This window comes from Crinia signifera, chromosome 2 (genome assembly GCF_055691185.1).
Source record: "Crinia signifera chromosome 2, ASM5569118v1, whole genome shotgun sequence".
NCBI lineage: Eukaryota > Metazoa > Chordata > Amphibia > Anura > Myobatrachidae > Crinia > Crinia signifera.
The window spans coordinates 99169708-99197089 of record NC_139218.1 but is presented as its reverse complement, the minus strand read 5'-3'; the positions used below and the strand labels follow the sequence as shown (position 1 = coordinate 99197089).

The 27382-nt window shown below is 42.7% G+C and overlaps 1 protein-coding gene across 3 annotated transcripts in view; it reads right to left on the bottom strand.

The window, feature by feature from the left end:
* Positions 1 to 10413: 10413 nt before the first annotated feature.
* OTC (ornithine transcarbamylase) overlaps positions 10414 to 27382 on the bottom strand; it is a 54441-nt gene continuing 37472 nt past the window's right edge. For all 3 annotated transcript variants that reach the window (XM_083172613.1, XM_083172611.1, XM_083172612.1), the window contains 2 exons: positions 12542 to 12679; positions 10414 to 10762 (listed from right to left, as the gene is read on the bottom strand). In XM_083172613.1, the coding sequence (XP_083028739.1) occupies positions 10703 to 10762; positions 12542 to 12679 (198 nt within the window). In that variant the 3' untranslated portion in view covers positions 10414 to 10702. The remainder of the gene's footprint in view (positions 10763 to 12541; positions 12680 to 27382) is intronic.

The window sequence follows — 27382 nt, the reverse complement described above, 5'->3', positions numbered from 1 at the left end:
AGAATTTTGGTGTCACTCCACAGCGGGCCGCAACCGGGTGCCGGCTACACCCTTTGTATTGATGCCACTGGTCCGATGTGACACTGATAATCCAATTTAACTGTAAGTACTTTTTATGAAATTATACCTGTATTATATAACCGTAATGGTTAATGTCCTGTGTTTACTACGGCCAGATAATAGTAATAAATAAATAAAGGCTCATGTGAATGAGCAGAATACTGAGGTTTATTAATGTCTCCTAATCTCTCCGCAGTTCCCAGCGGCATGCAGTAAGAGAGCTTTTGAAGCCACAATACAATTGTGAAAGTGATCTACAAAATTTGAAACCTGTGGGAAATAAGTCTGACAGAAGAGTAAACAATAATATACACTAGTTTTAATTCTGTACTTAATTATCATAATATAGGGTGATCATGGAATTGACATACAATGGTTTACTAACTAAAGTATATACATTTGTGTTTGTAAGTAACAATTAATTATCTATCTATCTATCTATCTATCTATCTATCTATCTATCTATCTATCTATCTATCTATCTATATTTATACACACACAGACACAAGTGCAAGTGCGCACACGCAAACACAGTGGCGTATTTTACCTTGCAGTCCTGCAGCCCACCCAGAAAAATATGCCACCTCAGTGAGCTAGGTGCAGTCCATAATTGCATTGGCTACACTGATTGGCAGTGACTTCCCATTGGAAGTGCTACCTGCACTAGACAGGCAGTCCCATTGGTCAGTGTTTCTCCCTCTGCTACCTCCAGTATGGGCTATAAATAACAGAGAGCATGCTTCCTGTGGGAAGCCACTTCCTGCCTTTCAGGCATCCTACCTGAATACTATGTTGAGTTTGAAAAAACTCATGAGCCGGAGATGTACTCCCTACCACCAGTGCTGTGCCTAAACACGTGCAAAGGGGGCCGTGCAATCGAATTGGGCCATCTCCCGAAGGAGACGGGCCCCGTTTTTTCCCCTAACCCCTCTCAACCATAAGGCCGAAGAGGGGAAAATAGGGAACGGTGGGTCCTCTTCGCCGAAGCTTAGAGAGACCCTCATTCCTCAACCCCTGGAAGGGTTAGGATGGTGGGTACTCCGCACCCGAAGGTTTGGAGAGACCCTCAGTAGACTTCCCTCCGCCTTGCGGCTCGGGGTCGTCCTTGGGGGACCGAAGCTCTCCCCAAAAGGCGAGAGCTTTGGCACATTGGGGAAATAGAAGGCCCGAAAGGGTCGACCACACTACCCAAAAAACGTGACAAAACTACAAAAAACAAGGAACGTGAAAAGTGACAAATGTGAGAGGGGAAGAGAAATAGGGGAAGGCCGGGGTGGGGGTGTGAAAAATTGTCCTACCCCATCCAAAAGGACGAGGTAAGGACATGAAGCGCCGCCTGAAGGGGAAGTGCGCAGTGCAAGTGCCTACTAGTGCATAGTGATTTGGGATCACCGGTGCATGTTCGGCACCCCCGAGTTTCCCCGGGGGCACAGTGCAGCCTCGGACTCCAAGCAACCGACTGATCAGCATCCGACCAAGGTTTCTCTGTTCCCATCGTAGGGCATTTTCCAGCCTCCGGCATGGGAATGGGTACTCCACTGGGCTTTTCGACTGACTCCCTTAGGGGCTGCGACCCCCTCGGAAGAGCAATCTACTCAGTCTCAGTGTTTCTCCGATCCCAAGTTTAAGGTACTAAGCTGGGCCTTTCGCGGTCTCCCCATCAGAGGCTACGAACCTCTGGAACAGGAGCCATCTACTCAGTCCTAGCCGTTCTCCGCTCCTTGGGAATGGATACTAGACTGAGCCTTTCGCTGTCTCATCCTTCGGGGGCTACGAACCCCGTCAAGAGAGCCAAACTACTAGGCCCAGTGTTTCTCTATGTGCTGCACCTGATGCAGTCCTTGGAAACTGGCAGGGGACCCTACCAGAGCCTTGTGATGAAACATGTAAGGGCTTGGCCTAGCCTTGTGTAGTGCAGATGGGAGACAGTAGTTTGTAATAGGGGAGTGAAACTAGCTCTAGATCTGTTAAGTGCATGGCACTATAAATTATTCTGTGAAGATTGCAGTGAACTGAGCCACCTTGTTTGGTATGTGATCTTAACCCAGGCATGGCAAGACTATGACCATCCAGCTGTGGTGAAACTACAAATCCCATCATGCCTTGCCACAGTTTTGCTTCTAGGGAATGCTAAAACTATGGCAAGCCATGCTGGGATGTGTAGTTTCACAACAGCCGGAGGGCCACAGTTTGGACATGCCTGTCTTAACCTATTTTTATCGTGTTTGTCTGTTATTAATAAATTATATATGTGTATATATATATATATATATATATATATATATATATATATATATATATATATATATATGGATATCTGCACTATGGAGCCCTCTTTTGTCTGTGTAGAAATTTTTTACTTGAAGGATGCAGGATCCATGTGGTTGGAGGAGAGCATCCGGACCAAATTTGGGATTGTGGTGCTGAAAACAGTGCAGTCAGTTTCTCCAACCAATGGCCATCCATATTTTTTGACTGACTGGTCCCTGGGCAATCAGAACCTGGGCAATCAGAACCTAGGGGTGTGGCTTCATGGGTGACGGTGGATCTATGCTCATTGTACATTGATGGCTAAAGTATTCAATATCAGCCATAAACCATCAATGATTATGAGAAATTAATGTGCGATGGCCATCCATACTTAAAACTGCTCCACTTTCAGCACTCTCCGTTATGTCATCATTTTGTGCAAGAGTTTGTGGAACACAGTGGACAGGAGATTTGAAAGGTTGGAGGTGTAGGGGAGTGATGATGTGACGTTATTCATTAACTGCCCTACTATCCTCCTTACTGGGAAAATGGAAAGGATCAGAGAGGTCAATCCACTACACTGTCAGTAATCTATGAGAGACTACAGAATTTGGGAGTATAAGCAAGTAGCAAGGATGGTGTAATGGTTAGCATTACTGCCTCCCAGCGCTGAGGTCATGGGTTCGACTCCTGTTTCCTCCCACAATCCAAAAATATACTGGTAGGTTAATTGGCTCCCAATAAATTAACCCTAGAATGAATGTCTGTGCGTGTACATGTGGTAGAGAATATAGATTGTAAGCTCCACTGGGGCAGGGACTGATGTGACTGTTCATATATTCTCTGTAAAGCTCTGCGGAATATGTATGCGCTATATACATAACTGGTAATAAATAAATAAGTATGATGGAGTGAGGCTTTGCTAGATTGGAGTTGGTATACCAGGATTCTTCTTCATTTTGTATAGACGTGCCCAGTGGCGTAACTATAAATTTTGCTCCCCCCCCCCCCTCCCCACACACACACACACCACATGGAATTTTGGTAGGGTATATATATATTTTACACATATACTTCTTTAAAATTTATTTATTTATATAATTGCAAGTAAAAACAAACCTCTGCTTTTACAATGCTGCCTGAAGAAGTTATGAAGACTGGGTCGACTGGGACACTCTGCAACCTGAGGAAACCACCCTCCCTGCTCAGCTTCCTGGGCTCCTCTGTCTGGCCTCTCCAGCGTCACACGCATAGGAGAAGCTGAGGCAGAGTAACCAGCAGCCACTGCTGCTTACCCTGTCACTCGTGTCAGGCCACTCCCCCGCCCGCCCTCTCATTCCACAGCCAAATCACGCCCGCCCTCCCTCCCATTGGACAGCCGCCTGCCCATCAAGCAATGTTACAGTCTGACAGTGAGTCTGTCAGACTGTCATGGCTGCTCCCGTGCCGTGGCCGACTCGCCTGTGCGGCAGTGGCAGGCGGCGCACTAGCAGGCGCACGCAGCACACTAGAATGTAAGTTTAAAAAAAAACCAGCAACCCGCCCGTTCTGACACATAGTGCGCCGGGCGGGAGCCGGCGCCCCCGCAGCCCCCGCTCCCCCAAGCAGTGGCGGGGGCTGCCTTACACAAGCTACGCCCCTGGACGTGCCAAAACAAGCAGAGCAAAATGACTGAACTGAGGGCACACTTTTTGGAACGTGCATACACACTGAGTGGCTATCCTCCTACCCGGCGCCGACGGCGGGGGGAGGACAGCTTTGCATAGCGCAGTGCTAGGCAAAGCCATCCTCAAAGCCGCTCATCTGCTGGTAATGCCAGCAGATGAACGGCTTTCCCGGCGGTGATGCAGGAGCACGCAGCAGTGCTCACCGCTCATCGCCGGGGCATGCACACTGGGCGGCTTTGAGCTGAAAGCCGCTCAAACATGCTCAAAGTCGCCCAGTGTGTATGGGCCTTTAGTCTGATGGATTTTTGATTTTTACTTTTGTTACTTTCTACCTACATCAAGGCCCTTATTCAGATCTGATCGCAGTACAAATTTGTTCTCAAAATGGGCAAAACCATGTGCACTGCAAGTGGGGCAGATATAACATGTGTAGAGAGAGTTAGATTTGTGTGAGTTTATTTTGTTTCTGTGCAGGGTAAATACTGGCTGCATTATTTTTATATTGACAAGGTCTTTTTCTACTGGAGGCAAAGACAAGGGCGCCTATATAGGAGCTGATCCTCTAAGAGGGCTGCTGTTCAATTTAGGGGTAGTTAGACCCTAACAATAGATTACCATCTATGAAGTACACACAACCAAACGGTTTAAATAATTATTTCTATTATAAAAAAAATAATTTACACATTAATACAATTATCCATCAAATACAATAAATTGCTAATTGATATGCTCATTCCTGGGAGAATAAAAACAATGAACCAATGGCTCAGTAGTTGAACAAGGGGTACGTGCACTTTACCAATTGGCTGGATGGTGGGTCACTGTCCATGAAATGGGAGAAGTGGAACAATGTATCACAGATCCTCTCTGGTAATACGGTCTTCAGATATTGGGCCGCTGTAGGTGTCTGTGAGTTGATCCGGATATTGAATCCCAAATTGCCCAAGGGTCCTCTCTGGTGATGCGGTGCCCCTGAAACCGCTGGAGGAAGCACAATGGGACGGCAGGTGGAGATGTAATGTCCTTAATTGTGATTGGTGCCCAGTTGCACCTATGGGTTATACCCAGGGATGTCCGGATAGCAGATGAATAATCAGGGGTCACCTGTGGATTTGATGGTGGAATTTCCACAGTGAGGGAAGTGACCAAATAGGTCCAAATGGCAAGGTGGCAGTCCTTGAGCCAAAAAGTGGATCCAGGAGTGAGGAAACATCTGACGCGTTTCACTACTGGCCGTAGCTTTATCAAATTAATCAATTAGCAATTTATTGTATTTGATGTACTGTATAATTGTATTAATGTGTACATGAATTTTTTATAATGTAAATAATTATTTAAACCGTTTGGTTGTGTGTACTTCATTGTAGCAAAGAGGCGCTGTTCATACTTTCTTCTTTTTCCTGCATTATTTTTACACTGCAATTTAGAGATCAGTTTCAACACACCCCACCCAAATTTTACTCTCTCTGCACATGTTACATCTGCCCCACCTGCAGTGCACAAGGCTTTGCCCATTTTGAGAACAAATTTGTACTGCAATCAGATCTGAATAAGGGCCCAAGACCCTTGGGTTGGGTGGGAGAGTGGCAGATTGATGCCGCCCTGTTGCTTTGGCAGCATCGTAATAACAGTTGGACCAACCATAACCTATATAAACTCACAGCTGGATTCAGGCTTGTTCTTTGGCATACGAATTCGGCCCTGTTCCGATGGTGGGGGATCTGCGCAACCAATCAGATACTATATATTATCTAATCGAAGTTGTTAAATAAATAAGAAGTAGATTGTTATTGGTTGCCCGTAGCAACATCCAATGTGAACTAGAACTCCCATCTTAGTAAATCTCCCCCTAGGCGAGTAAGAGTTCTGTAATTGAAATGCAAGAAGAGGGCTGTGAGGAAGAGGGCCCTTCTCCAAGGAGCTTACAGTCTAGAGGGAGGAGGAGACTGACAGGTGAAATGAGGTGCAGGCAAGGAGGCCTGAAGTCAGGAAGTGAGCATGGCATGGATGGCCAGGACATGAGGTAGCAGGTAGGGAGAGCGGACCCTGGTACTAGGTTATACATGATGGTATGCTTTGATGAACTAGTGCGGTTTCATTGAACATTTGAAGCTTTGCAACGTTGGAGAGAGTATAATAAGTGAGGCAGCTCATTTCAGTGAATGGGGCAGCACGGGCAAAATCTTGATTGCTTACATGGGATGCAGTGATGTAGGGAGCAGTTGAGTTAGAAAGGGCCTTGTATGTGAGGGTGAGGAGTTTGGAGAGGATTCTTTTGGGAAATGGGAGCCAGTGCAGATTTTCTTAAAGGGGCTTTTCAGAAGTTGATGGGCGGGAGAGGAAGATGAGTCTAGCTGCAGAGTGAGGGGAGTGAGCTGGCAGTGCGGGAGGCCAGTGAAGAGATTGTTGCAGTAGTTGAGTCATAAGATGATTGAATAATATGTTTAAAAGAGGCACTGCTAGTATCTTGATATAGTCAGAGTTCCGGCGTTCTGGTTTTGTGAGGGTATTTGGGATGCTGGAGTCGGTATACTGACTGCAAGCATCCTGACCGTGACTCATTACCCGAATTCCGCACGGGGTGATATATAACAATTTATGTAGTATGGGTGATTGTATGATGTGCACAGGGCCGGATTAAGCTTTGGGCGTGCCCGGGGCACTTAAAACAGGGGGACCCCGGTGGTGGAAGGTGGTGGTTGGAGGGTATATTAGATTATGCTTATGTCCCAGCATGACCCATTCCAGTTCCAGCTCATGAACCCTGATACTCCTGTGTCTCTACCTGTTGCTGCATAAGAGGGACAGTTAGTGATGTCAGTGCACTCTGGTTGGGTTGGGGGACCCCTGGCAAAATGGGGGGTCCAGAATACAGTATACCCTGCGTCCCCATCTTAATCTGGCTATGGATGTGCAGTGGTATAACTGGGGAGCGTGAGCAGCTAAATGCCTAGAGTAATGTCCGCTCTTCCAGTGTGTGTGTTTGTTTGTGTATATGTGTTTGTGTATGTGTTTGTGTGTGTGTGTGTGTGAGGGGCCTAATGGCATGAGCTTGTTCCAGGTTTCAGAGGTTTCTAAAAATGGAAAGTGGTGATGTTGCCTTTCATTTTCTAGGTTGCAATATAGAATGATAGACAGAATGTGATTGGTTGCTATAGGCAACACAACCACTTTTCATTTTTTGAAGCTTTGTAAATCTACCCCAGTGTGTTCCTTAAATACATACCGACTATACATAGCATAGTATACGTCATTCCAAAGAATAAAAGTCTAATGTCTAATGCAGTCTAAAAGTAATTACCACAACGATCAGCTGTGTGAATATCGCTTATGACACCTGTCCATTATTTTACAGGCAAATTAATGGAAAATTTTCTTTTTTTACTGTGACAAATCAGGCCACCAGTTGTGCTCACTCTGTAAGGCAGCAAATATCTTTTTTTTTATACTTGTTCATATAATTATTTATATTTACAAGCAAAAGTAAAAGTTTGAACCGCAAAATCCAATGCTCAATCAAGACAAACAGTTTTTAAAATCATGCAACTAGCTTAAAGCAGGGGTGTCCAAACCGATCCTCAACATTACCAATGGTCCATGTTTTCCAGACCACCTATCTGGTGCACAGCTGTAGTCATTACTAACTGTCACATTTTCAAACATGCTGCATTCATTCCTACTATAGATCCACAGGTTGCATGACAAACATGAACTGTTGAACAGGTTTGGCCACCCCTGGCTTAAAGCTACAGACTGCACTAGTTGGTTTGGCCTATATTTTTGTATTTGCACATCACATGCCCAGAATGTCTGCACATCATTGCACTGCCTAAGCAGCCCACTACTCCAAGTAACTGATGGCTGATGTCACTGAGAGGTGGGGCTTAAGTTTGGCAGCAGCATTGGTAGAAGCAGGGGTGGCTTGATGCGGGCCCCCCCTTCGCTGTCGCCACTGCTGTCCTCGTGGTCCCTGCTGCTGCCGCCACAGCAAATCCAAGTCCCAGCTGCCAATCCCCAAAATGGGGCCAGCACATGCGCAGTAGCTTCTTAGTAGCTTTGCAGTATGCGCATGAGCTGGCCCCTCCCTTTATCTGCCTGCGGAGGCATATTCAGGGTGCATCCCATGCACAGTATCATGATCCGTGGTACTGCACAGAACCAGTTTCTGGGGCTGCCCCGCAGCTGTGCATAGAGAGGTATCCTGGAGGGAGGGAACACCTACCAATGGGACTACCTTGAGTCCCTTGCAGATTTGACTTTTGAATAAGAAGTCACTGCCAGTCACAGTGAAGCCAGAGCAGTCTCATAGACTGCATATGGCTTCACTTAGGCAGAGAACAGCGTCCGGCGGTACGCGTCCGGCGGTACGCGTCCTCTGACCTTTTCATACCCCCACTATCCATGTCGGCGTGGAGTTGATCTTATATAATGTGGCAAGCACAGCGAGCCACCGAGCCCGAAGCGTGGCGAGCGCAGCGAGCCCCGCGAGGGTACGCGTAATACATGTAAAGTATTACGCGTCCCCTCGCGGGGCTCGCTGCGCTCGCCACGCTTCGGGCTCGGTGGCTCGCTGTGCTCGCCACACAATATAACATCAACTCCACGCCGTCATGGATAGTGGGGGTATGAAAAGGTCGGAGGATGCGTAACGCCGCCCCTCGTGGGCTCGCTGCGCTCGCCACGCTTCGGGTTGGCGTTGATAGTGGGGGTGGCGTGGGGGTGCATTTAACATTGTAAGCACCCATTAGGGTGCTTATACAATTAAAAATCTTATAGGGGGGCCAATTGACCTTGAAAGCACCCATTAGTGTGCTTATACAATTTAAAATCTCATATCATCGTATGCCATTGTATGCCATATACAATGGTATACAATTTTAAATTGTATAAGATCCCATAAGATGGAAATCGTGGGAGCCGTGATAATACACAAGTACCGTGGATTTTACCTGGGGGGGGGGGGTTGGGCTTCAGCCCATAGGTAAAAACTGCCATTGGGCAGAAGCATGAGTAAGAGTTTAGGAGGGTTACTTTAAGGGGTTTATACAATTTCCACATAACTTGACTGACAGGATGGCATCATTGGTAAACTGAAATTTTCTGGGAGTGGCTGAAAAAAAACACAGACATGCCCAGGTATTTTCAGGGAGGGTCTGTGACATCAGCTCCAGCCTTGACCTGTCTCTGTCGCTGAGTTGTGGATGGGTCAGAGTTACAAACACTTGCACAGACTGGGAAAATCATACAATGGTGAGTGTTTGCGAATGGGCTTGCAGCTGGCCTGCGATCATCAACTCATTCACAGACTGGCACAGGCGCATTTCAATCAGTGTGAGTGTTGGCTATCTGATCGCAGACCTCTCCAAATTTGCACAGCAGGAATTAGGTCTGAATCAGGCCCTAAATCCAGGACTGGGCTGCTAGCAAAGAAGGTGGCTTATAAGACTGCATTGGTTGTAGTGTGATTAGCAGGTACAGATGGAGCCACCATCATTATTGCAAGTGCTGGCGATAGAATTGCCCGCCCTCACCAGGCCCCGCCACCCGCCAGAAGGGGGAGCACGCGCATGAGATGCACGCAGGCCCCGTTTCGATGGAGCCATCCGCCGCCTCCCCATTCCTCCTCACCGCTCCCCCGCACCCCCCATCCTAACCCTGCCCGTCTCCCTGAAGTGGAGCCTAGAGCCTCCAAATAGCCTAGTGTGTATTTCTTAAAATTCCTTCATATTGATATTGCTTTTTGCTGTTACTGAGTAACAGGATAACTATAAGGGTAATTCAGACCAGATCAGGTATGCACAGCCCAGTCAGAGTGAAATCCCACCCTGTGCAAGCTTTCGATAAGCCTGCAAACTTTTGCAGCCCTGGGATTAGCTGCAAATCCATTTACTCACCATCAAATGAATTTTCCAGTGTGTGCAGTCTGTGCGTAGCCCAGGACTAACTCGGCGGCTGCGAAAGAAACCAGATGTTTGGGGCCAGAGCTGACATCACACTACATGCCTGCGTTTTCCCTGACACTCCCAGAAAAACACCAGGTACCACGCACATACGCCGGATTTCTGTCAATCTTCTTGCGTACTGCCAACGATCAAAAAAGAAGCAGGGACTTGAGCATACACATGTGCAGTCTATCGATTATCATCTGGTTGGTGAATTCGTAGCCGAGCCATCAGGACCGAATAACCCTCTGTTTGTGTTGTAGAAAATGGCACACAACTCATCCTCAGTTGGATACACTAACAAATAATACACTAATACAAATGTAAGAAAATTGTTTGCATTGTGTTTGGTACAATTCTTAGGCAGAAAACAGGCTATAATTAGATAGCTTTATAGGGACCATTGGGCTAAAACTATGATATTAGCCTATTTTATTTTTGCCAGAAGCTAATAGGATAGACTGAAGATCAAATAAACAATACAATTGAATACATTATTGTAAATGTAAAAACATAAATTGGTTTATTTAACTCAAAAGCTGTGTAGTAAAATGACAGGTCTCCAAACATTTAACAACATCTGGAACAACGCACGCAATCACAATAAGGTTACTTTGCACTATCTGGGAACAAATGTGAACCAGAGTTGAATGTATACCATTCAGCAGCCTATTAGTAAAGAATTATTCATTTGCTTTGATCCTTTCAGTCTGTACTCCTTCATGTGAATCAGATCACCTGCCCTTTGCGATCAGCACTGTGCAGGCTGACATGTGCCAGGAATTAGAATGTAGGCTTTGGGAGCTGAGGCAAGTAATCAGAGAGCAAAGACACCATCACACCCTGAGGAGGACAGAAAAACATAAAACATTATCCAGGAGAATGAATGTGAGTTGCTGGTTAAATTGGGTAACAATTGGGTAACATACTCTGCATGTCATTCATCCTGATGGATAACCTCAATTGTGGACTTGGTTCTCTGTAGTCAACTAAATAATGAACTGCCATTGCTGGTAGCCCCTGGCATTAACTCTCTGATACTTTGGAGTTGTACCTGCAGGTTAGTTGATAGTAACTTCTAATCGTGCATCTCCTTTGAAATTTACCAAAAGAATTATCACGAGTTGTGACAGTTTGACAACCAAGTACCACAAACATATACAAATGGGTAACAGGCCCAGATGTTCTGGTTCCAGCACACTTTTTAATCTATTTGAAATTCTGTGGCCATTTTGCTAGAATTACAATAATTCTAAGAAAGTTTTAGGGTAACAGAGCCAAAATAAAAATTATTTTGGGTTGACAGAAACCAAGTATCCTCCTCCACCTCAGTATTAACAGTTGTCTTCTTCTGATTAATTTTACTAACCTTTTCAATTAGGAAAAAACAAAAAACAAAACAGAACAATGGTACAAATGCAGAGCTGGTTAAATCTGGTCTAGATGACTGGACGAGAACCCCAACAATATTAAATGTATACTTTTGTGTCACACAGGGCCTAATTCAGACCTGATTGCAGGACAAATTGGTTCTTAAAATGGGCAAAACCATTTTGCACTGCAGGTGGTGCAAATGTAATATCTTCAGCCATTACGCCTACAATGCGAATTGATGGCACACTAGCAATCCCTCATTTTCAAACTGTTTCAATGTGCTATGCAATTGTAATTTTACAGTTGGTGCAATGACCTTGTTCTGGCGATCAATCTCCTACATAGAGATTAATCACCAAATACAGGACAATTATAAATATGCTGCGCTGCTCACTATGATTTGTAGTTACGCAAGAGCATGTTTTAACCACATAATATAAAATATATAGCATTTAATCTTTGACCAATTGATTTTTATGGGACAATGAAATGTTTAGATTGTAGCTTGCCCCATAGCTATCCATTGCTTATGGAGCGTGCAGTCTGTCTTGTGCAGTCCAGCAAACTGAAGTTCCTATAGTAGGCGTTTCCAACCTCGGTCCTCAAGGCACCCTAACAATCCAGGTTTTAGAGATATCCATGGTTGAGTGCATGTAACATAAGGGTCTATGTACTGAGCCTTGGAAAGAGATAAAGTGGATGGAGGTAATGCACCAGCCAATCAGCTCCTAACTGCTGTCACAGATTGTGTTTGGAAAATTGACAGTTAAGAGTTGATTGGCTGGTACTTTATCACCGTACAGTTTATGTTCTACAAAAAGCTTAGTAAAAAAGACCCCTTGATTAGAACCTTAGTTATTTTCATTTAACCATCTGTGCTGAAGCCTTGATATCACTAATACCTAATTTAGTGTGCCCCGAGGACGGCATTTGGAAAATCCTGCCATAATTAATTTAATTACATTAGTAAAAGTATTGCATCATATTGTTTGTCTCTTGTCACAATAGGTGTAGCTTGATGCAGCTCACACATGATAATAGAACTTTTTTAATGGAATTATTTAGAAAACATGTACTGTAAGTGTAGTAAGACCTAGAATAGGAAGGCAGTATTGTGCCCAATAAGCGGAGGCCTCACAGTAACATCTCTCTTCCACAGAAATTAAGAAGCTGGTATTTTGTCTGTATGATTTAGTTTGAAGATCTTCATTCATTCATTCAATCCATCAAATTTTCATTATACTGTACCATTATTGTCCACTTTCTGTTTTCTGCTTCTTGGAAAACAAGTGATTTAGGAGAATAAAAGACCTCATCGTCAACTTCTTCAGGCTTTCGTGGCAAACAATGAAGAAATGTCCAGTTAGGTGCAGCCACTTTTGCTGTCTGCATGAAGAGAACAACAGGGAAAACACTGTCAACAATTAAGCAAAATGGACATTAAAACAGCAATATCTATCAGGCAAACTACTACTACTAACTTCTATGAGGTGAAGTACCGTCACTGACCATTAGAGGCCACTTGATGGACCAAATTATCCATTGTGTGCTAAAACATGTCATAAAAGAAAGTGAAAGCAATTTTTGCAGGGAAACTGTTTCGAACTGTGTCAATATATATATATATATATGGAGAAAGATGGGGTATTCAGGGTGCGCTACAGAAACCTTATACAATTTGGACTGTACAATTCAAATGTTTAAAAAACAATTTATTAAAAAAATGCTCACAGGAGCATAGCAGTTTAAACACAAGGTTCAATTACAGATACTGTGAGCTGAAGGTATGACAATCTGTATGTACACAAGGTAGATGGATGTCCATAAACGACAAATGAGCCCAACGCGTTTCGTCGTTCGCACGACTTCCTCAGGGGCATGGCATAATATGATAGTCACACTGTAAATTACAATACAAAACATCAATCATATGTATGTTTATATGTTGTACAAAAATTCATTAAAACGTACAATACAAATGAAAAAGGGAGCGACAGGTGTAAGGAAAAAAGGACAAAGATATAAAATTGAAGTGCATAGATCCTTCTGGATCACATACCGGAATTGTGGTAGAACTCTAGGATACTCCTAGGAAGCGCAATATTTTTTGGCTGTAGAGGCTTGTTGGATCTACAATTATAGACGTGGTATCCTACAATGGGAACCGATAGAATCCTCCATAAAACATCAATCAGAACACAAATGTGGTTGGCGGGGGGGACAAATTGGAAAAAACAATAAATACCACTAGCCGTAGTGTATACGGGTATAGAAACAAATATTCTTGATGAGAAAAAAATGATATCTGGTAATAGAAATAAAATATGGCTCCAATTAGGTGAAGAGCATAAAGAGGGGTTACGGAATCTGACTGCCATAAATTAACTACTGCCGTGCTGGCGTACATGGGTTATCAGCATAAAACATCCAATTAGGATGTCTGCAAGTTGATTGATGCAGAAACAATATATTGGCGTTAACCATTTGATACAAAACTTTTTTTCAAAAAAGGTACAATAAAAATGCATATAGTGACACATAATGGCCCTATCATGGCCAAATACAAAAAATAGAGAGTGTCACTTGCTAATATTGAGCTGTGACTTCAAAGCTTCAGTTAAAGGTGGGTATAAGTGAACCACTTACTTGGTCTTTCAGTCAGAGTAGTGAACTGCTAGGCTCCACAATAGTGAATGACTGAGAGAGAGTAGGCTGGGTTTATATAGAGAAGGACTAAAACGTCACTTCCTGTTACCTGTGTTTAATCAAAAGTGTAAAAAAACCTTTTTCTGGGTGTCTGGTGTGTTTAATAAATGGCTATACTGCTTAGTGCCTTAGGCGCCACGTTAAGGGTGTGGGTTACAACGTGGGAAAGTTATATCCCCATGAGAACTGTTATAGATAAATCTGTTGGAACACATGGTGGAATCGCCATGCGTTCCAGTGACATCATATCCGCTCCTGCGGGTGTAAGCGCGATGTGAGGGGAGTGTTGATTAGGTGATGACGAGTGGTGGAACGCTGTATGCGCTCCAGCACTGAGCGCTATCAGCGTGCACGTGGGACAGTGTGCTTAAGGGGATCAGGTGCCGTCCTTGTGGAGCGCAGTATGCGTTCCAGAATGTGGACATAGGGGGAGTGCTTAGCTAGCCTAAACAAATACATTTCAGGTGAAGGGGAATGCGGACATCCGGTGTGTGGAACGCAATGCGTGCCACAGTGTAAATCACTGACTTAATAAATATCAATGGCTAACAGTTGAATAGAGTATTCCCTAACTTATGAGATTATTAATCACTATAATGGACTATTAGGATGTGAAAGTATTTAAAAATAAAGGTGATCAAAATAGGCTTGAAATGAATGAAAATAAAAATAAAATTAAATAATAAAAATAAAAATAAAAATGAATATAAAAATAAATATATAAAAAATAATAAAATAATATGAAAAAAAAATAATAAAATAATATGAAAAAATAAATAAATAAAGAATGAATAAAAAAATAAAAAAATATATAAAAATGAAAATAAAAATAAAAATAAATATAAAAATAAAATAAATAAAAATAAAAAATAATAATAAAAATAAAAATAAAACAAAACAAAATAAAAATAAATATAAATATAAATAATATAAAAATAAATATAAATAATAAAAATAAAAATAAATACAGCGTTCCACCACTCGTCATCACCTAATCAACACTCCCCTCACATCGCGCTTACACCCGCAGGAGCGGATATGATGTCACTGGAACGCATGGCGATTCCACCATGCGTTCCAACAGATTTATCTATAACAGTTCTCATGGGGATATAACTTTCCCACGTTGTAACCCACACCCTTAACGTGGCGCCTAAGGCACTAAGCAGTATAGCCATTTATTAAACACACCAGACACCCAGAAAAAGGTTTTTTTTTACACTTTTGATTAAACACAGGTAACAGGAAGTGACGTTTTAGTCCTTCTCTATATAAACCCAGCCTACTCTCTCTCAGTCATTCACTATTGTGGAGCCTAGCAGTTCACTACTCTGACTGAAAGACCAAGTAAGTGGTTCACTTATACCCACCTTTAACTGAAGCTTTGAAGTCACAGCTCAATATTAGCAAGTGACACTCTCTATTTTTTGTATTTGGCCATGATAGGGCCATTATGTGTCACTATATGCATTTTTATTGTACCTTTTTTGAAAAAAAGTTTTGTATCAAATGGTTAACGCCAATATATTGTTTCTGCATCAATCAACTTGCAGACATCCTAATTGGATGTTTTATGCTGATAACCCATGTACGCCAGCACGGCAGTAGTTAATTTATGGCAGTCAGATTCCGTAACCCCTCTTTATGCTCTTCACCTAATTGGAGCCATATTTTATTTCTATTACCAGATATCATTTTTTTCTCATCAAGAATATTTGTTTCTATACCCGTATACACTACGGCTAGTGGTATGTATTGTTTTTTCCAATTTGTCCCCCCCCGCCAACCACATTTGTGTTCTGATTGATGTTTTATGGAGGATTCTATCGGTTCCCATTGTAGGATACCACGTCTATAATTGTAGATCCAACAAGCCTCTACAGCCAAAAAATATTGCGCTTCCTAGGAGTATCCTAGAGTTCTACCACAATTCCGGTATGTGATCCAGAAGGATCTATGCACTTCAATTTTATATCTTTGTCCTTTTTTCCTTACACCTGTCGCTCTCTTTTTCATTTGTATTGTACGTTTTAATGAATTTTTGTACAACATATAAACATACATATGATTGATGTTTTGTATTGTAATTTACAGTGTGACTATCATATTATGCCATACCCCTGAGGAAGTCGTGCGAACGACGAAACGCGTTGGGCTCATTTGTCGTTTATGGACATCCATCTACCTTGTGTACATACAGATTGTCATACCTTCAGCTCACAGTATCTGTAATTGAACCTTGTGTTTAAACTGCTATGCTCCTGTGAGCATTTTTTTAATAAATTGTTTTTTAAACATTTGAATTGTACAGTCCAAATTGTATAAGGTTTCTGTAGCGCACCCTGAATACCCCATCTTTCTCCATTTCTTTACCCGGGTCCCATCTAACAGGGGATCCTTTCAGGGCTGCAGCTCCATCCATCACTCATATTGAGCGCACTGTGTGGCCCCCCCTTTTTTCCATATATATATATATGTCAACGATGTCAGCCCGGCACTCCTATCCAAATAGAAGCAACTGCCGTTGGTGCCTTCCCGGAAGAATCTGTAGCGAACAACTGGAACAGAGGTGGCACTCAGCGGGCTTGATAAAGAAAATCTTTTATTCACAGCAAACTGTGTATCTCAGTTTGCTGTGAATAAAATATTTTCTTTATCAAGCCCGCTGAGTACCACCTCTGTTCCAGTTGTTCGCTATATATATATATATATATATATATATATATATATATATATATATATATATATATATATAGATGCACGAATGGAGATAGGCGGCACTCTCGGATTTTTCAAAATGCAAACAAATTTATTGTGGTGACTCCAACATGTTTCGGGCGCAGCCCGTCCTCAGGGAACAACTCACACAGTGCACAGTGCTCAAATAAATACCAAAACTCTACATGGGAAAACCCGCCCCCCGCCTCATTAATCCCCCACAACTCTCACCTGTGGGCTCCCCTGCAGGCTGTCTCACCCGTCCGCCATTCCCGCGCTTCGCTGGCTCAGACACCTCAGTAAGAGCTCCGTTACCACACAGGCTTCCGGTTTCTCCCTCTGATGTCGTCACCCCGCTCTGCGCGTCATCTGGAACGCACAGGGAGTCCAAGCCTCTCTCTGGGTGCCGCTTCAGGGATATGTTGCTAGGGCAACCAGGCGCTCCTATGAACAAAACAAAAAGCACACATATATGAATAAAATTGTGTTAAACATGACATAAGAGACCCTTTGCAGGTCAATTTAAGAGATGCCTAATCTGACATCATATAATGACTGCAATTTAATGCAGTAGTGTTATTAAAAAAGTGTAAATTTTACATACATAAAAACATACATTTAAAAATAGCACAGCAGGTATATGGTGGGGCAGCTTTTATCTTAATATGCTAACTCTCACTATTGAAAGCTGTACCCCTCCAGAGCAACACATAGCATTAGTATCATGTACAAAATATTATGCACAAAATACATTCATGCACAAAATATTGTATAAAATATCTTTATGTACAAAATATCTTTAACTCATTAAATAAAGTGTTGTAACCCATGCTGCTCGTTCAGGCCCCTGGGGGCCAGTGTATCTAACAGGTGGATCCATCTGGCTTCTGCTTGTAAAAGCTTTTTCTTCCTATTGCCTCCTCTGGCCGTGGCTGGGACTTGGTCTATTATCTTTGATCTTATGCTCGCTAGACTGTGTTTATTCTCTACACAGTGGCGTGCTACGGGTTGGTCGCTTCGCCCTGTGTCAATTGCCTGGCGTATGGCCAATCGATGATTGGCCATGCGTTCTTTGAACTGGCATTCTGTCTTGCCCACGTAGTATAAACCACATGGACAAGACAGAATGTAGACCACGAATTTTGATGAACAGGTTACAGAATGTTTAATTTTAAATTTTTTCCCTGTATGTGGATGATTAACCGTGTCACCTGTAAGCATTGAACTGCATGTTACGCAGCCAGTGCATTTGTAACATCCTTTTGGCCTAGATAAGAAATGTGATGGTATACTTTTTTTCACCAATGTCGTAACATCTGTCTTTACCAAAAGGTCTGCCAGATTCCGCCCCCTCTTATAGGCTGGCATGATTCTGGTATTGTGCAGGCTTTTTAAGTCACGGTCTGTGGCTACTATAGGCCAAAGTGCTTTGACCTGTTTAGTGGTGTCACTACTTTCTACACTAAATTTTGTAACCCAAGGGATTTTATTTCCTAATGATTTTTCTTTAGTGGCTCCAACCAGCGCTTTTTCTCTTGGGGTGGCCAGTACTTTTTGCTTAATTTTAACCAATTCCTCAGTTTTGTAGCCCCTTTGTTCAAATTTCTTTTGCATGCTATCAAGTTCATCTTTTACACTATCCTCTCTGCTGGTGATACGTCTCACCCTAAGCATTTGAGAATAGGGTAAGCCCTGTCTGAGGGGAAGTGGGTGGCAGCTTTCCTGTCTCAAGATCGTGTTACGATCCGTTTCCTTTACGTATAAAGATGTTTCAATTTTATTGTTGATCAACTGTATCTTTACATCAAGGAAATTCACTGTGTCCCTACTCAAGTTGTAGGTGAGCTTGATGGGACTATGTGAATTTCCTTGATGTAAAGATACAGTTGATCAACAATAAAATTGAAACATCTTTATACGTAAAGGAAACGGATCGTAACACGATCTTGAGACAGGAAAGCTGCCACCCACTTCCCCTCAGACAGGGCTTACCCTATTCTCAAATGCTTAGGGTGAGACGTATCACCAGCAGAGAGGATAGTGTAAAAGATGAACTTGATAGCATGCAAAAGAAATTTGAACAAAGGGGCTACAAAACTGAGGAATTGGTTAAAATTAAGCAAAAAGTACTGGCCACCCCAAGAGAAAAAGCGCTGGTTGGAGCCACTAAAGAAAAATCATTAGGAAATAAAATCCCTTGGGTTACAAAATTTAGTGTAGAAAGTAGTGACACCACTAAACAGGTCAAAGCACTTTGGCCTATAGTAGCCACAGACCGTGACTTAAAAAGCCTGCACAATACCAGAATCATGCCAGCCTATAAGAGGGGGCGGAATCTGGCAGACCTTTTGGTAAAGACAGATGTTACGACATTGGTGAAAAAAAGTATACCATCACATTTCTTATCTAGGCCAAAAGGATGTTACAAATGCACTGGCTGCGTAACATGCAGTTCAATGCTTACAGGTGACACGGTTAATCATCCACATACAGGGAAAAAATTTAAAATTAAACATTCTGTAACCTGTTCATCAAAATTCGTGGTCTACATTCTGTCTTGTCCATGTGGTTTATACTACGTGGGCAAGACAGAATGCCAGTTCAAAGAACGCATGGCCAATCATCGATTGGCCATACGCCAGGCAATTGACACAGGGCGAAGCGACCAACCCGTAGCACGCCACTGTGTAGAGAATAAACACAGTCTAGCGAGCATAAGATCAAAGATAATAGACCAAGTCCCAGCCACGGCCAGAGGAGGCAATAGGAAGAAAAAGCTTTTACAAGCAGAAGCCAGATGGATCCACCTGTTAGATACACTGGCCCCCAGGGGCCTGAACGAGCAGCATGGGTTACAACACTTTATTTAATGAGTTAAAGATATTTTGTACATAAAGATATTTTATACAATATTTTGTGCATGAATGTATTTTGTGCATAATATTTTGTACATGATACTAATGCTATGTGTTGCTCTGGAGGGGTACAGCTTTCAATAGTGAGAGTTAGCATATTAAGATAAAAGCTGCCCCACCATATACCTGCTGTGCTATTTTTAAATGTATGTTTTTATGTATGTAAAATTTACACTTTTTTAATAACACTACTGCATTAAATTGCAGTCATTATATGATGTCAGATTAGGCATCTCTTAAATTGACCTGCAAAGGGTCTCTTATGTCATGTTTAACACAATTTTATTCATATATGTGTGCTTTTTGTTTTGTTCATAGGAGCGCCTGGTTGCCCTAGCAACATATCCCTGAAGCGGCACCCAGAGAGAGGCTTGGACTCCCTGTGCGTTCCAGATGACGCGCAGAGCGGGGTGACGACATCAGAGGGAGAAACCGGAAGCCTGTGTGGTAACGGAGCTCTTACTGAGGTGTCTGAGCCAGCGAAGCGCGGGAATGGCGGACGGGTGAGACAGCCTGCAGGGGAGCCCACAGGTGAGAGTTGTGGGGGATTAATGAGGCGGGGGGCGGGTTTTCCCATGTAGAGTTTTGGTATTTTTTTGAGCACTGTGCACTGTGTGAGTTGTTCCCTGAGGACGGGCTGCGCCCGAAACATGTTGGAGTCACCACAATAAATTTGTTTGCATTTTGAAAAATCCGAGAGTGCCGCCTATCTCCATTCGTGCATCTACAAAGGACCTACCAAGTTCACCAGGAAGGCACCGGGTCATACTGAGTGACATCCACAGGAGTGCCGGGCACTGGGTATAGTATATATATATATATATATATATACATATATATATATGAGAGATAGCTGTAAAGACAGACTGGAGGTAGGAGCAGATAGGTACTGGGGGAGGGGTGGAGAGTAAAAATTGTCACAGCTCAAATTGAAAGTAAATTGCAGAAGCCGTCAATTTGACAGGCTTTTAACTAGTCCTTTATATTTTGTAACTATACGGATTTTACTAAATTGTCAAGATTGGCTAATAATTTCTTCTATGAAATTATTTGCAAAGCTTGAATTTATTTATCTTTATTACCTGTTCATAATCTTTTATGTGATTCTCTCTATGTTTGCTTAATTTATAGGAGGTTAAATTGTATCCATTTTATTCATGATACAGTATGGGGTCCCCAACACATAACGATATATATGCAGAGAGGACCTGCATATGTCTCAAATACTCACGTACTAGACATTGAATTGTTGCATGCATTAAAAATAATACAGATTGAGTTGAAAAGTCAGACAGTGGTACAGTTCCTCTAGATGTATATCGTTACAGTACTGTATGTTATAAAAAAAAAAAAAAATCTGATCGCTATATAAAATGATACTATAAACTATACTGTCTATCCATTTTACAATTAAGCTAAGAAAATTAAAAATGCAGAACAGGAGAAATTAAGCTGAAAGAATTCCACCTAATATCAACAACACCACTTATTTTAGTACTGTTCACTGAATAACACTCATTGCTTATATAACACTAAGGGGGGTATTCAATCTTTGTCGTGCACCCGCAGCCATCTCCCGACGGGGGAGATGGCTGCGGGGCCCTATTCAATTCTGTCTTCTCCGACAGCATTGAACAGGGGTTTTGCGCAGAACGAGCCCGACAGCACAAGCTGTCGGGCTCGTTCTGCCGAGAAAAGCCATAAATAGGCGAGCTCCTGACCGGAGCTCGTCTATTTTCATCGTCAACTCGCGGCCACGCCCCCTTCTCGCCACTCGGCGGCCGGGACATTGAATCCCGACTGCCGAGCTCCAGGCGAGCAAAACGAGAACGGGACAGGGGCACAAGCTCGACAGCTGTTCCCCTGACATTGAATACCCCCCTAAAATCCATCATTCTTGAGCAAACAGCAATTGCACTGAATTTATAGCCATTCTATATGCCTATTTATATTTTTCTAAATTGTAGAACATTGGCGTTTTGGTGTTAATACTAGATTATGGATAATCTCTGCACTAATTTCAAATAAGAAGCCAGGCTGATGTGGGTAATTAATCACATATTCTGTACATATATAATGAATTGATTATTCGATATATTGATGACAATATAACAATCTATAACACTATAAATAAAATACTACAAATAACGTAAATAAAGTTGGTGGATCAGGATGAAAAATACTTGTAAAAATACTATTTAAATAATGAAATGGAAGCTTATAATTCAACATTTAATATAAAAAAAATGGATATGCCCCTTAATAATCATGAGAAGCTGGTGATACAGTGATACAGATCGATGTTTGCTGGATCATTGGGATATTTTTAATCTCCTGTGGGAGTCAGGCAATGGCTGCAGTGAATGGAAGTCACTGCTATATTGTAAATTGAATTGCAGGAGATATAGGGGTGTGTTCAAGTTGACACTGTCCCTCTCCAAATGATACACGTCACAGCTGTGGTGCGGACCTTAGCTAAGGTAGATGGACAGGGGGTTATTCAGATCTGATCGGTTATCTGAAAATTTGTAGAGCCCTGTGATCAGGTAATAGCAGACCAGCCAGAGTGAAATCCTGCCCTGTACTAGCTTTGGAATTGATGTGCATCAAATCCATACACAAGAAACTCACATCAAATGATTTTTCCATTATTCAGCTATCGGGGGGGTGATTCTAACCCCGGCATATTCGCACTGTGTGTATGTGCATATTCGCATGTGTAGGGCTGCTGTGTGGATGCCTTCAGCGACTTGCATAGTCACCAAGGCATTTGCACAGGGGCGGGTTCGAGGCGGGCAGGGCCCTTCTGCATGGGGGCGCCCAGCATTTCCTGGGTGTAACCAGGAAAATGCTGCGTGCACCCAGTAAACCACTGGGCATCCCCATGCAAACGCAGACGGGCATTTACCTACAGGGGGGCGGTCGGCTGACTTCACAGTACATCAGCCGGCCTCCCTTTTCTCGGACCGGATGGCGCAAATATAAGGTCAGTCAAGACCGCCCCGTCCACACCCTTGCAAATGGTTGTTTATGCAAAACATAAGTTTGCAATGCGCTGTACGTGCGGCAGTGGGAGGGCATCCATTCTCATGCCTGGCAGGCAGTTTATGGCAGGCAATTTATGCTGCTTAGCAAGTCAACTTCCCCTCAAACATGGGCATGCCTGCATTTCTCTGACATTCACAGAAAATGGCCTGTTACCACCCATGAACCGATTATCGCAGGGTGGCCTCTCACATGTGTACTACCAAGGGGTACATGTGCAGTCCTTCGATTATCGTCTGAAAATTCTCAGCAATTCGATCAGATCTCACAGTTCCGGTATAAAGTATTTTTGCTGCCTCCCTCATTTGTGCTTCCAGTTCCCAATTTCAGTATATTTATGTGGCTTGTTTCATTTGCGTTTCCTGCACCAAGCCCTAGTATATTTCTGTAGTCTTCTTTAATTGTGCTTTCAGCACCAAGTTCCAATATATTACTACAGCTCGCTTCAGTTTTGTTTCTTGCATTCATTTCAGCATATTCCTGCATCTTGATTCAGTAGAAGGTATCCGTTATCCTGCAATTTCCCCTCAAATATGAGGGGGTACCCAAAAGAAACTGAAATCATGTTTCAGAGGGCTAAACGCTTATAGTCTGGGCTAAGATGATTGCATAACCCTTCCGAGTCAGCATGCCCACCAATGTTGTGGGGAAAAAGTAGCGTTTGACGCCAGTGATTTATTTTAATGAGTTATTCAATCTTTTATTATTTTATAAATCTTTTAATATACATTTTATACTGATACAATGTGCTGCGGTGAGGTTTAGTTTCCTTTTGGGGAAAAATGTGTCGGAAACGGTTGTTATGCTACAAACTGAAAGGAAGCTGCCATGAGCAAAACACAAGTTACAGTAACAAATGGTTCTCCGATTTCAAACAAGGGGAAATGTCATTTGACGATCAACCTCATTCTGGACGTCTTTCAATGATGAAAATGTGACAAAAATTCATCAAGGCATTCTTGACATCACGTTTTTCCTTAAAAATTGGATAAAACTTGGCCTCGGTCACCTTGCCGACCTTAACGTCAGACCAAACCAGTCCATTATTGGCAGACTTCACTGAAGAAGATATAGCCCGAGCAATTGGACAACTCAAAACGGGAAAGGCCCCAGGCCCTGACGGTCTGACCAATGAATACTACAAATTACTGGCCCCAAAACTGACAGCCCCACTAACGGCCTTCTTTAACTCCCTTCTAAAGGGTGCCCCTCAACCTGCCTATTTTAACTCAGCCCTGCTTAAAGTCATATTAAAACCAGGACGCGACCCCGCACAGCCCTCCTCCTACCGACCCATATCCCTGCTTAATACAGACTATAAGCTCTACACCAAACTGCTAGCAGATAGGCTTAAATTCCTCTTACCCTCAGTAATAAATAAGGACCAAACTGGGTTTATTTGGGGTAGGCACTCTGTATTAAATGTTAGAAAATTGATTTTGGCTCTGCAGTGGTTACAGGCCTCGGGGACCAGACAACCCCATGCTGTGCTGTCACTAGATGCCGAAAAGGCTTTTGACATGATCTCATGGGATCACCTTTTCACCACTTTGGGGGAATTTGGTATACCGGAGGCCTTTTCCAATGCAATCAGAAATTTATACACAAATTCCAGCTCTCAGGTTTTAGCCAATAATTATTTATCCCCCCCATTCCCGATACTCCGAGGCACCCGACAGGGTTGTCCTCTCTCCCCGCTGCTGTTTGCCCTAGCCCTCGAACCCCTAGCAGTTAGACTACGCAACTCCCCCTCCTTTACAGGTATCAGAATAGGCGTAACAGAAGTCAAACTTAGCATGTTTGCCGACGACATGCTCTTATTTTTCTCTAATCCACAGATCGCTATCCCAGCAGCCATGTCCATTATAGACTCCTTTGGCACTTTTTCAGGCTTCAAGATAAATCACTCTAAATCACAACTCTTCCCCATAGCCATCCCCTCTTCCTTAGTGGAGGCATGTCCGTCCTTACAGCAATACAGCATATGCCAACAACACCTCAAATACTTGGGGGTACTAATCCCATTGCAATTAGAAGCACTGTACGCCACTAACTTTAAGCCAGCACTACAGGCAATGTCCAAATTAATAGACAGGTGGATGACACTTCCCCTCTCACTATATGGCCGCGTAACAGTGGTAAAAAGCGTCTTATTCCCGAAGTTGTCTTACTTGTTACAAATGCTACCTTTCTCATTATCTAAGAAAGATACCTCTAAATATAACACCATGATTTCAAAATTCATATGGGCGTCTAAAAAACCTAGAATGGCAATGACGAGACTATTCCTCCCAAAATCGGAGGGAGGCTTCGGACTCCCCCAGGCCCAGGCGTTCTCGCATGCAGCACTTTTCAGATACGCAACTGACTGGTTCTTCCAGAAATCTAACTACACTAATAATACCCTGGAATTGGCCCTTTTTGACCCCTACTCCCCGGCCGCTCTATTACATACTCCACGGGGGAAAATCCCTGACCGGATAAAGGAGAATATCCTTTTTAAAGACACATATAGAATGTGGACTGCAATCAATAGACAGTTCGGTAGGAATTTTATGAGCTCACCCTTTTCCACTTTCTGGGGTAATCCCTGTTTCATCCCAGGTTTGGAAAACAAAATATACCAAGAGTGGAGGCAGAAGGGCATTTCTTCCATACGCAACATATTTGATCCAGGAGGTTCCTCCATACATCCCTTCTCTTACCTGACTTCAGAAAAAAACATACCCCACACCCAATTTTTTATGTACTTACAGGCCCGACACTATGCCCAATCCCTGCCAAAGCCGTTCACCACCCCCATCACCTCAGACCCGATACTCTCACTGCTAGCCCCTCATAATATATTGGGGTACAGAATAAGAAACCTCTACCAACATCTAGTAACACACCCACAAGAAAAGTTAATGCACCAATTAACCCTTAGATGGCAAGTAGATATACCTTCGCTTCCCCCATATAAAACTCTTTTTAAAACACTCCCATACTCATTGAAATACCTCCAAGCGGCTTCCCTTCAGGAAACCCACCTGAAATTCATAAACAGAGCCTATATTTCTCAACAGCAGAGAAGCCACTTCATACCTGATGACCCAGGCCTCTGCCCCAAATGCAAAATGAGAGGCGCCACTTTCTTCCACAATTTCTGGGAGTGTGGCCTGGTGAAAATATTCTGGAGAAGGCTCCTGGGTTTCCTGAATGAACTCTTTAGATTGAAGCTGACATATAGTCCTCTCCCCTTCCTGTTCTTTTACTACGCAGATTGGGACTTAGGTACAAACAAAAAAAGTATCACCCCACTACTCACACTAATATTAGGTTTAGCGAAGAAGTTGATATTGACACACTGGATACATAGAAACCCCCCCTCGCTTACCGAACTTAAAAACTCAATTCTAAAAATCCTTTTCTTTGAACGGCAGGCTGCATTGACTGACATAGAAAAAGGGGTGGCGCGCTTTTACGCTAAGTGGGAAGTTTACATCTTGACACTTGACGCGTCAATACAAACCGCTATACAGAAAATCTTCGAAAATACTACCTGGTTCATGACACGTCAACTGTCCTTACCCGCAGTTGTCACTTAGTTGGATGAGTTGCTGGATCTCCTGACAGATCAAATGTCTAGTCACTTATACAGCAATGTATTTAAGATATTTACCATGAGGCCTTTTCTATCGGCAAAGCTATCCCCGACAAAATGTTTGTGTTGTGTCCCCCCCAACCTTCCCCTTCCTCGCTTCCCACCCCCCTCCTTTTACCTTTATAATTGTACTGTTTAAGTAATGTGGAGACTGTTTATAACCCAGATACCCCCCAATGTTCTGTAATGCTTTATGAGGATCCATACTATAGTCCGACATTGGTATAAACGCCAATGGTGGAAGCAATATAACTGCTGATGACAATAATAACTTATGGCTTGTATACCCCTTGCCACCATGTCTAGTAACTGAAGGGGCGATATGCTAGCTCCTTTAGATATGAGAATCTAGAGTTGTCTTGCATTCACTCCACTTAGGCGAAGACAGATGGACAAAACGAGAATTGGATGGGGTATCGTTTCTTTATTTGTCATTCATATTACCACATTTTCTGTGTACTGTTTTTCTATGTAAAAAACTTAATAAAAATGTTTAAAAAAAAAAAAAAAAAAAAAAAATCTGGATAAAATGGCCGAATCCTTTAAAAAAAAAAAACAATTGGATAAAAAGAGACCTTAAAGGAAAACTATAAAAGCCATCAAAGATGACTGTTTTGAGAAATGGGAAAAATGTTTGGACAAACGTATTGATTCAAGTTGAGAGTACTTCAAAGGTGAATCAAATTGCACAAATAAATACATCATTTTTTAATAAATGAATTCCTGTTTATTTTGGGTACCCCCTTGTACAGCAGAACCAAGTCCAAAATAAAAATGTTTTATGCCCAAACAATGAAGAACAGCAGTCATCATCAGTAGAGCATTTGCTTCAGCCCATAACAAGTGATTCGCTAGTGCTGCTGTCTGTTATCATCATCATCATCATCATTGTCCACAATTTCCACCTGCCCATGATCACCTGCATATGCAATATCTTTCCCAGTCATACTCTTGTCCTTTTCCTGGCAATTACTATTACCATTACTGTTCCCAGCTTAATTTGGACCTCTCCATCCTGCTCATCCAGGCAAGTAGCAGAATCACATCACCTGGATGGGGGTA